This window comes from Morone saxatilis, unplaced genomic scaffold (genome assembly GCF_004916995.1).
Source record: "Morone saxatilis isolate NCDOM2014 unplaced genomic scaffold, NCSU_SB_2.0 Contig16, whole genome shotgun sequence".
Taxonomy (NCBI): Eukaryota; Metazoa; Chordata; class Actinopteri; family Moronidae; genus Morone; species Morone saxatilis.
In genome coordinates, this window is record NW_023339718.1 from 13694029 (window position 1) to 13709029 (window position 15001).

A 15001-nucleotide genomic window follows, 5' to 3' on the forward strand; every position below is an offset into this window, starting at 1 on the left:
TGTGTGTATGTGTGTATGTGTGCAGAAGGATGGACAGCCTATCAATCCACAGAAATGAGCTCCCAGCTCTGAGGCGGGATCTGTCCTTGGACAGACTCTTTTCTGAACCGGGGTCAGTATCGTATTTCCTCCTCTCTGGGAGAGAATTAGAAGTTCAAGGAGGTAAACTGATCTCCAATCAGCACTTAGAATAAAGTTCACCTAAGAGCAGGTGCCTCATTAGGGGAATCAATAATGGACAATCTCAGATGATGATTATTGATCAAAGTATAGATTGGTTATTGAGCTCTATAGAGCCTTCTGTTTTTTCCCCCTCTCCTGAATGTTTATCTTGTTTGCTTTCTCTCCCTCTCCCTTTCTCTCATTTACTTCTCTCTTTGTTTTTCCAGAAAATGACATGGAAGTCCAGACAGGCAGATGTGGACACTTGCAGAATGAAAGGGAAGCATAAGGTAGAGAAAACACTCAGACTTCTTTGCTTACACCCTAACAACATTTATAGAAGAAATGTCACCCTATTTCTTCACAAAACACTTAGCGAATCACACTTTATACAATGCAGACAAGGGGTAACAGATGTAATTTCTCACAGTCTCTGCTTCCTTCTCGGTCTCACATACACATTAACAGACACAGGGGACCCTGCAGGTGCAATAAAACATAACCTCCAGTTAATGTAACCTTCTGATATTGCAATTTATAGAGCACATCAGTGAGAATCTCCATATCAAATAGCAGCACAATTGTATTTCCTCTGGATTTACTATAAGTTCTGACAAACTGTGCAAAAAGAATAATGATTTCATTGTTCTATAAAGACATGGGAAGGTGCATTGAAAGTGCCTGTAAATATCACTTAATGTACCATGAGGAAATGCTACATATCATGATTGTATGCTTGATGTTTGTTACAAATCCCTCTCATTTGTGTGTGGAGTACTACCTGCTGTACTTCAATAGAAAGGACCTTAAAAACTGCAAGTGGCTTTCAGTGTAGAAGTGTATATTATAAAAAGCACAAATGTCACAGTAGGTTTTCTCTCTTTCTTTCTCTCCTGGCTCCCTGAAGGACGAGTGTCACAATTTCATCAAAGTCCTCCTGCAGCAAAATGACGACACCTTGTTTGTTTGTGGAACAAATGCTTTCAACCCCTCCTGTCGAACCTACAAGGTAGGGACACACACACTCAGACACACACACACACACACAGATAAACAGGTATTTGGTGCTCTTTTCCGTCTTTTTGAGCTCAATCATTCGTCACACATATTTGAGGTGTACAATTCTTAAAACAATTCCTTTCCTCCATCACACACTCAGGGATATTTTTCACATGCAACTTCAACTTTAAGGGTGGGTTGAGCTATGAAGGGATGGACATAGATGGATGACTTTCACAACTCAGCAGACCCTCCTTCTGTGTCTTTATCTCCAGGTGTACTTTGACACGCTCGATTTAGAAACTACCTTCCTTTTTGCATACACACTCACTCCCCCACACACATGCATACACACTAAAGTGTAGGGCTGAAATCTGATTCAACCCTCTCCTGTAAACAGACGCCTTGCTGGCCGTATTCAAGCGGGCATGTCTGGAATAGTTTCAAAAAGCAAAAGCACCTTGTGAAGATGCATTCTTATGACCTCATGTCAAGAAAGAGTGCAGGTAGACATAAAGATGGACTTGATGGACAAAAATAGAGGTGTCAAGAAAAGATAGACATTGGATAAGAAGAGAAAGGAAGATTGGCACACAGGGAAGCAGATGGACAAAAAAAGAAAAGAAAAACATACTCACAAAAAAAAGATTTAAAAGCATACAGGCAGGCAGAAAGACAAACATAAAAAGCAGACGGGCTGTCGTCAAAATTCTGATGAAAATGTCCCAATTCTTTTCTTCCCTAGTGACATAAATCGGATGTTTTTTTATGCCTTAGTGTGAAAAGTGAGCAGCATTGCCATTACATTGAGTAAATCTTAGCTCATTCACAAGACAATTCTTCTGCAAGCTGCAGGAGCTGGGCTGACCAATACATACGGGAAAAAAATAGCTTAGCTTAATCTGTAATTTTATTCAAGTGTCAGTATGAGCTGTCATCCAGAGAAATCAGGTATGAACACATTGTACAGGCAAGAAAGAAAGAAAGATATAGGAACAATCAGACGGACAGGCAGACAGTAAGAAAGACGGGAGGGCAGACGGAAAGACTCAGCAGAGGTTCTGTCCTCAAGGATGTTATTGTTCGGTTTGTTTGGATGTGATGCGATGGTCACAGCACAACTAGATGTTATCTAGGTGGCCTGTGGGGAAAACTCCCCTGCTTTGGTTCACTAGATCTGTTTACCAGAGAAACAAGACATCTCCGCTTCGTTGCCTTTGTGGTTCGGCATGCTAAGCACACAGAGTGGACGTCTTTCAATTCACTGGCTCCTCCTGCGGGGAAAGTGGAATTTATGTCTCTGCATTTATCAGGCGTGGTTAGTTTTTATAGGTCCTCCGGTTATGGTTTAAGGTTTGTGTTTTAGCTGCTACTGCGCTGATATTGCTGCTAGTCTGGTAGAGTTAAGGGGAAGTGTTGTAAAACACAGTGAGGCCTGGTAAAAAGCAAACACACGCACGCTTGCCTGTGAACAAACATAAAAATCAATGTACATAAATTACTTGATATGATAGGCAATGTTAACTCAAAATGAATGAGGAATGTTTGTAGAAAAAAAATATTTAGGATGTTTGCGTGTTACAAATTTGCTCAGTCCAATCACTCCTGATATATTTTAGTGAAACAGTTTAATGTGCTTGCAACTGCCCCTTAAAAAATAATTCCACTGACTACACTGTAATTATTTTAGCTGAATAAAATAGCATTTTTAGACCGGAAATAACTGGATCAACATTACATGTCTAAATTTAGAACAATGTCAAGGCTGTTAAAACAGTCAGATTTTGACAGCATTTAAAATGTTGTAAGAATTAACACAGATCATTTGCACACAAACATGCAAATGCCCATACAAATGCCTGCATGGGCACATGTGTAGGGATGAAACAGAAGTGTGTATGCACCCACACAAATAGTGACAACTGTGCAAACAGGCAAACACACACATTTTACAAAATCACACACACACTGTACGCTGGCAGGCTGGCAGACTCTCTGGGCAGATACCAGGCCTTTGATGGCGTGCTGGGTTCGTCCACTCTGCTTGGTCAAAAGTGTGTGTATGTGTGTGTGTGTGTGTGTGTGTGTGGTTAAATCCACCTTGGCCACAGTTTGCCTCTCCATCTCCCCAGTGTGACAGCGTTGAAAAGAGCTTCTGTTTCGGGGCCAGCCTCATCCCACATTAATCAACAACACTGCAAGGGCGAGCGGGAGGGAAGAAGGGTGGAGGGGGAGTAGGAGTGGAGGGAGACAGAGGGGGCAGGGAGGGCTCCCGCTCAAACCAGCAACACCCCACGCTGTCTTCTGTTCCAACACCTTTCCTGCCTGGTTACCTCTTTATTTTTACCTCTGATTTTACTGGGTTTTTTTTTTAACAAACCTACCAATTTTCTCTCTTCATTAGCTTCTTCTCGTTATCTGCCCCTTCACCTTGTGTTGGTAGTGTCAACACATACACACACACAGACACACACAAACACACACACAAAAAACACAGACAGACACCTTGGCAGCCATGGCACAGACCTCTCCCTCGGCACCTCACAGCACCCAACTACCCTCTCTTCTCCTATTCATCCTCCCTTTCTCCTCCTCTCCTGCCAGCCTTAATTCCTCTCCCTCTCCATTGCTCCCACCACTCCGCCATCTTTCCCTCTGTTGCTTTCTCCCTCTGTCACTCCCTTGCTGTGCTGTAATAATAAACACCCCATCCAGCTGGGCTGATATATGGCTGGAGTCGGTTTCATCGCCTGTTGCCGGGCGAAGCGGGGGGAATCAGTGGGGAGGCCTGAAGGCAGTGGGTCCCAGTTGATGCATCCTCGACTTGATACTGGTGGACTGGGATGTACTGGGAAATTTCATCTATGCCAAGTCTTTGTATGTGAAATATGATGAATGCACGCAGAGGGATTTTTTGTAATCAACAAGGTGAAAATACATCCACACATGCCTTATATACAAACGGCGTTTCCAGGAGCTGTTTGACTGACATACTGGTCATTACAAAGAAAGACAATGGCATAAAACATAATTCATTAATAATTGTACAATAGTAAGGACACATAATTAACCAAATTATTGTCATATTTTTTATTCACCATTTTTGTTACAAAAGATCAATCCTTTTAGAAGTTGAAGGTTTAGATAAATGAGGTTTTTCCTCTGTAGGCTAAAATAACACATTTCTTTCAACAGCTGCAAAGACTCCAGTTTCCTGCTCTGGTGTAAAAACTGGTCAGGGAAAGGGTTCATCCTCCCAGGGCTCAGAAACAGGTTGCAGAGAAATGGGCCATGACTATTAATCTCCCAGGGAGATGTGTCCTTGTTTGGTTTACACAACCGCTTCTGGCCCAGGTGTGATCTTGTGCTCTTGACCTTTATAGATGGTGAAGGTTGTGCAGGTGGAAATATGGACTGAATACAAAGAAATGTGCGGGGACTCAACACAGCTGCAAACTGCAGGACACCCATCTGAAAATTTATCAATATGCTAGAATCTGTAAAAGAAAGATTTTCCTTTTTTCCTTTGTAATGATTCATCTGTCAGTAGTTTCCCATTATGATACCAACAAGTTGGTCAAAATCATAAATCCGTACCAGGTCACTTCTAATATTATTTTGGAATCGCTGTCATCCCAGAAATTAGATTTGCATATGGACATGCCTCTGAAAAAATGCACTTCTTCTGATATACGTTAAACAAGGAAAATGTTAATAATACCCTAACAGTTAATAAGTGGGACACTGGCTCAGTTTACCCTAAATTTGTCCTCAGTAAGATTTCACAAATCCCTCAGCAATGATAAATAAAGCCCATAAATGACTCATAAAAACAACAGAGATGCAGAAGCAGAACGTGTCCCTCACCCCGGGTACTGAAGCTGATGCTGAACCAATTATAACACTCCTGATGGGCATGTTTTGGATCTACATTGTGTTTGTCTAATTAATTAGCATATAGCCTATGGAAAGCACCAATGAGCTGTTGTAGTAATTAATTCATCTAGATACACAGCACCTCAAGCCAAGGTTACTGTACATTTGTCTGCTAAGCTACAGTAGATCCCTACAGAACAGTGTGTTGTTAAGGCAGCGCTGACGAAGTGTGACAGCGCAACTGTTCCCATCCCATTACTTTGAATTGTGTTTCTACAAAGCTGAAGCACTTCTTTATTTTTTGCAGCTAGTGGAGTTGACAGCATAATACAGGTTGCCTGGTAAACAATCTAAAAAAAAATCCATCTCGCTGTTTAGTCATCAAATTTTCTTTATGGTAATGTTTAGAAATGTTGTGGTTCAGCGTGGCAGTTTAATGGGTTGCTATTGCCTATTTTTAAAATATTGGATATTGCTTTGGACAAGGCTAACAAGAGCAAGTGAACACTCGACTGTTGTTTATCCATACATGCCAACTTGACAGGAGATTAGAGCTGTACGTATATCTGCGGCCGAGCTGGGAGTGTCTTCCTCTGCTCAAACGGCAGGAATAGATCGGTGACAGCCAGCCAAGCCCAGAAGACAGAGGTCACTGCCTCGGTGAAATCAACCGAGGGGATGGAGGGTTGGGGGTAGCTGCTGTGGCGTGAGAGATATGCGAGTGTGTGTTTGTGATGTGTCAGAGAAGGAGGGAGTGTTTGGGTTAGGTAGCTGACACAGAAGCTGCTGACGTTTCAAGCTTAACCGAGTTTCCCTGTCGCTCTGTACATCCAGACACTCTGATTCAGTGGACGCACCTGACCTTCAGCTACTCACGTCCCTTATGATTAACTCAGCCTAATCTATAATTACAGTCTCCCCTGTCTAATAACAATATATATATCTTCTAACCACTCTGCTTCCGTATATTATGCTCCTATAATTTCTGAAGAAACAGTAGGAATGAGAAATCGAGAAATGTGCTGCTGCTGGTGGTTCTGTGTTTGTTGTAAAAGGTCACTTGTAATTTTCTCTGCCAAATCAGCCTCAACAATTTCTCTGGCAGGCTTTTCCAGCATTGCGCCGGAGTGTGTGTGACCTTTTTAGTGGGCAGATGATAACCGTTTCCGCCGAGACAGGAATAGAAAACAAAATGACCTGTTTAGAGACCAGAAAAGGGCGGCGTAAGCAGTTTGCAGCCTTGGCAAGCTACGCTTCTCTTTGTCGAGAGAAAGGGAGAAAGTGAGGAAGCGAGGAAGTAGAGTAAGAGAGAGATAGAAACAGAGATAGAGAAGAAAAATTACTATGTATTGTGAACTCTGAAGGCAAACAGTGTGTTCAGTAATCTTTCTTGACCTCAGCCTCTGGCCAGCGCAGTAGGGCTTTTCTTCTTTTCTGTCTTGTGTGTGCCTGTTTGTGTGCATCTCTGGTAAGAGATTGTCCTAAAGCATGCTGGGGAAGACAACCCAACCCATGGTGGGATGATACTGACATTTCACCCACATCTGATACTCCACCATGCCCCTACCAATCGCACTGCAACCAAACTGGGCACAAAACAAGAAAATCTTGTCTAAATTCCAATTCACAGAGATCATCCCACTCAGCCCTAAACTAGAACAGTAAGACTTCTTCAACAATGGACTATGCCTTAAAATAGCTCATGGAATTGGGACTGCTGAGTGACTGAATGACAAAATTAGCTAAGTTTGGATAAACTACCCTCCCAGTGCTAAGAAAAGACAACTTTTATATTGTCCTGGTACAGAATTAAAACAAGGATGTCTTCACCAAATCAGGGAACAAGTCTTGCCCAAGGGAAAGCTCTTAGCACAAGACACAAGTTGAGGCTGCAAAATATAAAATAATGACTACTGTATGATCTACTATTTAAAGACTACTGTGGTTTAGCACAAATTTCTCACATACCCCGCTCAGGGCCGTGTGCTCACCCACTTTTCCTCTGCCCATTTATTTCCTCTTCACAGCAAAAGCTCAGACTGTAGAAATCAGGGCAGGGGAGAGCACTGCAGTAAACGGGTTAAAGATCTCTCTTGAGGGTTGTTAAAACTCTTCTTTAACACCAGTACAGTTGACGAATAACAGAATGGCAGGGGGAAGCAAACCACATCCACCCATACTGTGGAACATGTTGCTGTGGAAAATGTCAGTTTTTTAAAAATCTCCCTCCATGACAGTTTCCCAGATACTCCCACATGGGCTGCTTTGACAGGTCTCAGTAGGACACCAGAGTGGCATCCACGGGATATTAGTTTAGGTCAGAGTTAGATGGACACACTCCTGGGCTGGGTACCACAGCTATTTTATTATGACTCACACCATACTTCTTCACTTTTCCACAGTATTTTTGTGGTAGTGCCTTCAAATTGTCATTTTTTTGACATTTCTCATTTTGCTACTCTAGATCTTTTCCTCCAACTGGGAGCCGACATTGTCTGTCTTAGTTGTATTTCAAATCCATTGTTTGGTTTGACAACACTACATTGTCTTGACCCTCTGTTGACCTTTCACCTCATTTGCGACCCTAGATGGACACCCTGGAGGCTCTGGGAGAGGAGATAAGTGGGATGGCACGCTGCCCATATGATGCCAAGCACGCCAATGTTGCACTCTTTGCTGGTAAGATTAAATGCATCTGTATGTGTCCAATTAACAATTTATTCATCTGTTTTCAAGTACTTAATTATGTTTATCATCACTGTGATTTTTAATCAAGTCCTTTCCTGTGGCTTAACGTGAGAGAAACTCTTCACAAGTTTCTGTTAGGCAAAAATAGATTAAGTATGTGTGATACTACTACTGCTCATTGACTGCCATGAGGCAAAAACATTCATCCTAATTTTCTCCTATCTGCACTCATTAAACATTGGAACACGTTTAAGCTAGATGGGAAAGTTGAGTCTATTTGAGCAAGGGGATTAGTTGCGGTTGTATTTAATATTGTTCTTAATGCCCTGCAGTTTATTATAATGGCAATACTCTGACAACATGTCAAGAGTGAAAGCCAATCTATGTTACATGCACTAGAGCAAATCATCGAACTCGAGGCCACATTTGCTCCGAGTCAGGAATTTGCTGCTTTTAGAGCCATTTGGAAACACATCAATAGTATTGTGGCAACAGATTTATATTTCTCTGACTTTTATTGTACTTTTCTGTCGGCCACTTTGTCTCTCGATCACTTTCTTTTAAAATGCATAAAATTAAAAATAAGTCACAAACGGATGGGACCAGAATGAGTCAACTTTCCATTGGCGGGGTGAGATTCTTCTGATGGTACGAAGCCGCAGGCTGCTAAAGACATTTAGTCACCATTCATATTTGCTGTGAACCGATTTATGGCAGTATTGATGAGCTGTCCCCGCCTGTTTAAAGCCGAGGAGGAGAGTAAACGCCTTGCTCGACCAGTTAATGTGTAGCAGAGCTGCTTGGAAGGAGCTGGAAGCACTGAGTAATCAAGAGGGTTCCTCTGACTGCTATCCTTTCAATTATGTAGTTTGAGTTTCCACTGTGGTTATAGCCAAGGCAGGCTGAGGTCATGCTGGTGGTGGATTGTGTTGGTGAAGCATGTGTGTGTACGTACGTGTGTGTAACTGTGGCTTTCTGTGGGGCTCTCAGACTGTGTGTGTGTGTGTGTGTGTGTGTGTGTGTGTGTGTGTGTGTGTGTGAATGCAGGGCTTCAGTGTTTGTGCTTTAAAGTGTGTTTGCCGTAGTGAGCAATTACAAATGTGCAACATGTTTAAGTGTGTGTACAGCCTGTTTGTTGTCCATCAGAGAGTCTCTTTGGTTAGTGTGATTCATTCATTTTCCAAGTCGGAGCCATCTGAAACATGTTTGTGTACCCAGCCACAGAGAGCAGGAGTCTCTGAGTGGCTTTATGTGTTTTTCTTCTGACTGAACCTTACTCTCTTCACCTTTTTCCTCTTTCCTATATGGCTCTCTCTCTTTCTGGCTTTGTCTTTCCATTCTTCTTCACATGCCATCTCCATCTTTCCTTCTTATTGCTCTTTTTGTCTCTGTATTCCCATTCCAGATGGCAAGCTGTACTCGGCCACCGTAACAGACTTTCTTGCGATCGATGCGGTCATCTATCGTAGCCTAGGAGACAGCCCGACTCTGCGCACTGTCAAACACGACTCCAAATGGCTGAAAGGTGAGTGGGAGACACAAACAAGTTCTATGTGGTTGGAAAGCACCTAGCTTATTGACAAGTTAGAAAACAAACTCGAGTTTCGACATGCATGCCTGACCATATGTTTGTGTGATTTATGATTTGTGTGTATGTGTGTCCTTTGTGCCTCTGTGAATGAATCCAGGTATAAAGTGCAGGAGCACTTATGCTAATGCCACACGCTCTGTTTGATGCAGTACATTTTGCCAACCTGCCCTGGTAGAGTTGATGTAGCCAGGAAATTGCTCTGCCCCAGGGAGAAACAAGCACAAGTCCAGCCTGTCAAAACTCAATAGAGAGATCCCTCTTTCCTTGCATGCAAATTGTTTAGCTGATATGATGGATGATAGATTGAGGCACTCAAGGCTCACAGTTGGTGCTTTTCTGCATAATATGACAGATATTCCGGCTGTTTACTGTGAAATATTGAGTCAGAAGGGTTTTGTCACAGCGAAACGTCACTTTGACTCATTTTTTATTTCATTTTTTTTCCTCCCGCAGAGCCCTACTTTGTCCAGGCAGTCGATTATGGGGACTTCATCTACTTCTTCTTTCGGGAAATTGCTATGGAGTACAACACAATGGGAAAGGTAAGCACAGGCTCCCTGCTATTGTTTGAACTCTAATCAGAGGTGACTTCCTATTTACAAGGAGAATCAGGAAGTGCCTCAGGAAACTAACAGGATATGGGTGTATCACATAACTGGAAGGAGGCTTTCAGGAGCTGTAAAGTGGCCAAACATTTTTCAGTAACAGATAAACACTGGGCAGGATGCAGGACCTAAAATAGAACCAAAAAGCAAATTCTGTGGATGTCTGGAGATCCCATTTTGAAGTCTAAATATACTGCTTGCATTGCATGTCCGCATCCGCCCGGCAGTACTCCCGTTTGACCTATCGTCTCAATGTTTCCCAAGAGGAATTCCACCCAAGTGTCTCTGAGAAATGAGACGGAGTGGAAGAGGAAAGGTTGAAGAAGAAACAGGCTTTCCTCAGGTTTTACACCAGAGGGACAGTAACAGATATTTTTCTATTAATCTTCTCAATTCAGTTTTGGACCCTGCCCTCAGAAAGTTTAATTGGATACCAGGTAGGAGAAAATACATTATGGAAATGAATCGTTCAGTATGTATTTTTCAGAATAAATGAAAGGAAACACACAAGAGAGAGCGTGAAAGAGAGGGGACGAGATGAGAACAGAGCGGAGGTAACGAGAAACACAGACATAATGGATTCGCTGCCAGAAGTGACAGGCATGTGTTATCCAGAGCATGAATACAGATCAGGCCTCTCAATCTGCTGGGTGTTTTGAAAGCAGTGTCAGTATAATTATGCATGTGGTGGTAGAACTGATGGTGCAGAGCGCAATTTAACATTTAGTAAATTATATCTCTTCGTTATTATAAAGTAGATTGGCCTCCCCTGACAATGTAAGCAGTCGTTTGTGCTTTATAGCAAATTGATAAATCTACAGTAGCAGGTTGGTGTTTGCTTTAGTGTGGATTGTTATGGTGTTATCTGGAAAACACAACAGGATAAATATTTTACGAATTAACAAGTCTTGAGTGAGGTATTTGTTCGGTGTGAGTGATCTGTGTATTTGTACTCGTTTGTGTGTGTGTGTGTGTGTGTAGTGGCTGTGCCCAGGTAACACACAGATAAGCCAGAGTTCAGCTATCTTTAGCGAAGAGAAATGTGAGAAACTGAACTGATATATGTAAAGCTGACATAATTCCACATTCAACTTGACAGTCTCACCTGTTCTGTGTAATACATTTTCTGTAATCTCAGTGCTCTATAATCTCAGGCCCATGTGTGTGCCTGTGTGTGCGACATGAGTGAACGAGTATTTTCTGTGCTTTTGTGCATGCATTTCTTTGGTTGTAATATGCATGGGTGAGGGTGTGTTTATGTGTGGTTGTCTGTGGGTGTGTGTGTGTAGAGGGATCTGGTTTAAATGCATGTTCGCTCCCATTCACACTGTTTACTCTAGGTTGCAATTTTAGGTCAGGGTTAGATTTATTGCTGTTAAGTATAGTGTGACAACAACTAATTACAATACTGACTGTGTGATCTTACGGCAGAGTTGTAATTACAGCGCCGGCTCCTATTTGAAGCTGTATACTTTAAATTTTCTGTTGCCAGGTGCTGACTCTCTAACAGCATATCAAACACACCAATTAACTCATCTGTGTCTTTAATTTGCTATAAAGTGATGAAACGTTGGATTAAGACACTGTGGTGTCTCCCAAAGATTTTGGTCATAACAGGGCCTTTAGTGTGTTCTGTAGGAATGAAATTCCAAAGTTTCTTATCCTCTGACTTTGGAAATAGCTGTTGAGAAAGAAATCTCACCACCAGGTCCATTTAGCAGCTGTTTCAATCATATCACATAATCTTTATCATAAGTAAGTGTTTGCCCAGTTGACATGGAAATGTTTAAACTTACATTTTAGTCTGAGCACTTAATGGACTTCTCATTCATGCTGGCATAAAACCTTTGCTTTTAAGCAGCATGGACGAGTAGGCAATCTACAGATGAAGATCATGTGATGCAGTAAGATCAAAAGGTCCAGAACATTTGCTAAATTGTGGTGAGATTGGTTTCTTAACCCTCATAAAGATGCAGAGTAGAAAATAAAAGATTCAGTTAAGTGTGTGTGAAAACTTCTTTATACAGGAAATTATGGTCCATTATGGGTCCATTATGGGTTGTTTACAACCCATAACAAAAAAACATTAGAGGCTCTTTAGATGCAAAAAAGAAAATTATTACATATCAAAAAGGTGGAAAAAGTATTGAAAAAAGTGAATGCTCTGTCGTAAGATCACCCAAGTGTTAATTACTTTTGTTAAACAAGCTTCTAGCCTTGAAGGGAAACTTCCAATTTTACACATCTAAGTTTGTTAATGAGTCCTGGGGAGGACTACTGTATAAGTGAAAAAAATTGTTCCAGAGGGAGCTACTTGAAATATGATAAAGTGCCTCAGGTGGTGGTCGCTTTAGTCACCGTCAGTTGAGTTTAAAGATGAAAAAATGTGAGTGTGAAGTGAGTTTACCAGACCTCTGTTTCCCACTCTTCATCTCTGCTTGAGGCTAGCAACAATAGCTGCTACTAGCGCAACACACCCAAATCTCCAAACTGCCGGCTGCTGGGCTGCATTGTGGGTTTTGACAAGGAAGAAGAATGAATGGAATACAAAAGACGATATCTCAGATTTTGCTGCATTTGATCCTTTTTGTAAAACTGTCCATTGTGACTCCAACAATGTCATAGGAGTGCAATTCTGAATCAGTGGACTCGCTGGGCTTCTTTGTCGGACTGCTAAACAGTTCAGTGCCAGAGACTGAGTCTGCAGATGTGACATGTGACATACGTGACATCCAATTGTAACCTTTCAACTGTGTGTGTCTTGGTCAGGTGGTGTTTCCTCGGGTGGCCAGGGTTTGTAAGAACGACCGTGGCGGCTCTCCACGTGTCCTGGAGAAGCAGTGGACCTCATTTCTCAAGTCTCGCCTGAACTGCTCCATCCCTGGTGACTCCCACTTCTACTTCAACATCCTGCAGGCTGTGACAGATGTCATCCACATCAACGGGAGGGATGTAGTGATGGCAACCTTCTCCACACCTTACAACAGGTACCCTAAGGAAGATGAAACTAAATAAGGCATTGAAAAATCAACACACGTGTATTAAACCTCAAGAGGTTTGAGGTTAGCAACAGATGGAAGGAATTTGTTGAGGTCATTTTATCCAGATATCTTCTTTTCCCTTCTCTGAGTGTCAACAACTGTTTTGCACTTCCCATTCATTAACCCGATCATCTTTCTCAGTTTGAAATACTTTTATAAATGCCCTCAATTCATCAACATCATGACAGTCTGACCTTTGTTAATGTTAGTAGCGTGTGTCCCTGATGTGCCTCCTGGCAACATGTAATTTCTGAGACTTCTGGGTCAACATTTACATCTTCTGTCAAAACAATTTTTTGCCCTTTTGACATGAAGGTGTTTAATCTTATTTTCCCTTTTACAATTCATATTCAGAACTACTTTTGTATTCATAGGCAGGGGGAGTTGTTATCTAAATTGAAAATTACCACAAAGCCATAGAGCTTGGCTGATAGCTTGCACATATTGTAATTTTCCATTTTATGGCTGCTTTTTAGCAGATAAGACAATTGCTTGTGACAATGCAATTGAGCATGGTTAATGGACATTAAAGCCCAATGAAGCAGTGCCTCTGAAAATTTCTATAAGCGCCAGTTTTGATCCTGGCATTAATTTTCCATTTCATAGTCAGCGGGTGAAATTAGAAGGAGCACATTCAGACTGTAGGCAGCACTCGACACTTTGTGTCATTTAATTGTCTGTCTGGGATGTCTGGCTGAGTTGCTGCTTGGCCCAGTCACTTGCTAACTGGCTGCCCCACCATCTATCTGTCCTGTTAGCAGCCTGATATTAACAGACATATGACTGTCTAACTTTCTGTACATATCCAATACAGGGGGTAATTACTGTAATTTAGTAGCTAAGCCAAGAATCAACAGCTCTCTGACCTTGCTCTCTATAATACTGCCCTTGTGTATGCTGTCTCCCCGATGTCTACATGAGCTTAACCCATGATGCAACTGCAAGAAAATCCAGCCAGCTGAGAGAGATTTCTCTTTAAAAGAAAGTCTGATAAAGAATAAACAATTCCTAGTTTCAGTTCTAAATTCTGAGAGCAGATGCATGAAAAATAGAAAAGTGACTCAGCAATCTGCTATGCATTGATTCACACACAGATGGAAAGAAGTCAGTGGCTCCGTTGCTATCACAAGATGGGTGTTTTTCCCCTTAAATGAATGGCAATAAAAAGATAATCTGTTGTCCATATTTTTTGCCCAACAGTGGACTTTTGATGAACTTTGATGCCTTGAGGCTTTTGGGGAAACCCAGTCTTGGCGGGTAGGGTGAGGGAATGTGTGTCCTCATGAGGCTTGGCAGGCACTGACACTGTAACTCATAGACTACTTTATGCAATAACTATAGTGTATGGACTGATATAATAGCACTGACAATGTAATAAATACAGAAAAAGAATAATTGCTGCTAGTTTTAGAACAATTAATCAATTCTAATAAAAGAAATTAAGGAGTACGTTTTCACTTTAGGGGTATGGGAAAAGAGGGAGAAAGACTAGAGGGAAAAGACTCTTTTTTTTAATATTGCAAAACCTTGACAACATGACACACAGACAGCATCACCCAGTATAAACATGCAACAGCTAAAATGAGCCATCCTCGAGGGATTTAACCCACTCTAAAATGGGATTGTAAACCCATTTTTTTCTGTCTCCTGGTGATAGTCCAGACTTGGCAAGGTGTTTCTTTGATATATTCAGTTGAGAGGATTGTTTATGTTGCTGGGTTTTTTTTTTTCCCTGTCTGTGCTGTGGCAGTATCCCAGGCTCTGCAGTGTGCGCCTATGACATGGCGGAGGTGGCCAACACGTTCACAGGGCGTTTCAAAGAGCAGAAATCCCCAGACTCCACCTGGACGCCTTTTCCTGAAGAGAAGGTTCCCAAGCCAAGGTACAAAAGCAGTTAATTAACCACAGCACGCACACACACACAGGCATGCACACATGGGATTTACAGTAACACAGTTGCATACACATACAGCACATTCAGTCACACAGTCTCTCTCTCTTCCTCCCTTTCTTCTCACTCCTGTCTCTCTCTCTCTTTC

At 41.9% G+C, this 15001-nt stretch overlaps 1 protein-coding gene across 2 annotated transcripts in view; it reads left to right on the forward strand.

Moving 5' to 3' along the window:
• Positions 1–15001, forward strand: part of sema6a (sema domain, transmembrane domain (TM), and cytoplasmic domain, (semaphorin) 6A) — a 63408-nt gene that overhangs the window by 15365 nt on the left and 33042 nt on the right. For both annotated transcript variants that reach the window (XM_035658467.1, XM_035658468.1), the window contains exons 4-10: positions 390–452; positions 1070–1171; positions 7626–7716; positions 9131–9250; positions 9770–9858; positions 12691–12908; positions 14713–14844. In XM_035658467.1, coding sequence (XP_035514360.1) covers positions 390–452; positions 1070–1171; positions 7626–7716; positions 9131–9250; positions 9770–9858; positions 12691–12908; positions 14713–14844 — 815 coding nt within the window. The remainder of the gene's footprint in view (positions 1–389; positions 453–1069; positions 1172–7625; positions 7717–9130; positions 9251–9769; positions 9859–12690; positions 12909–14712; positions 14845–15001) is intronic.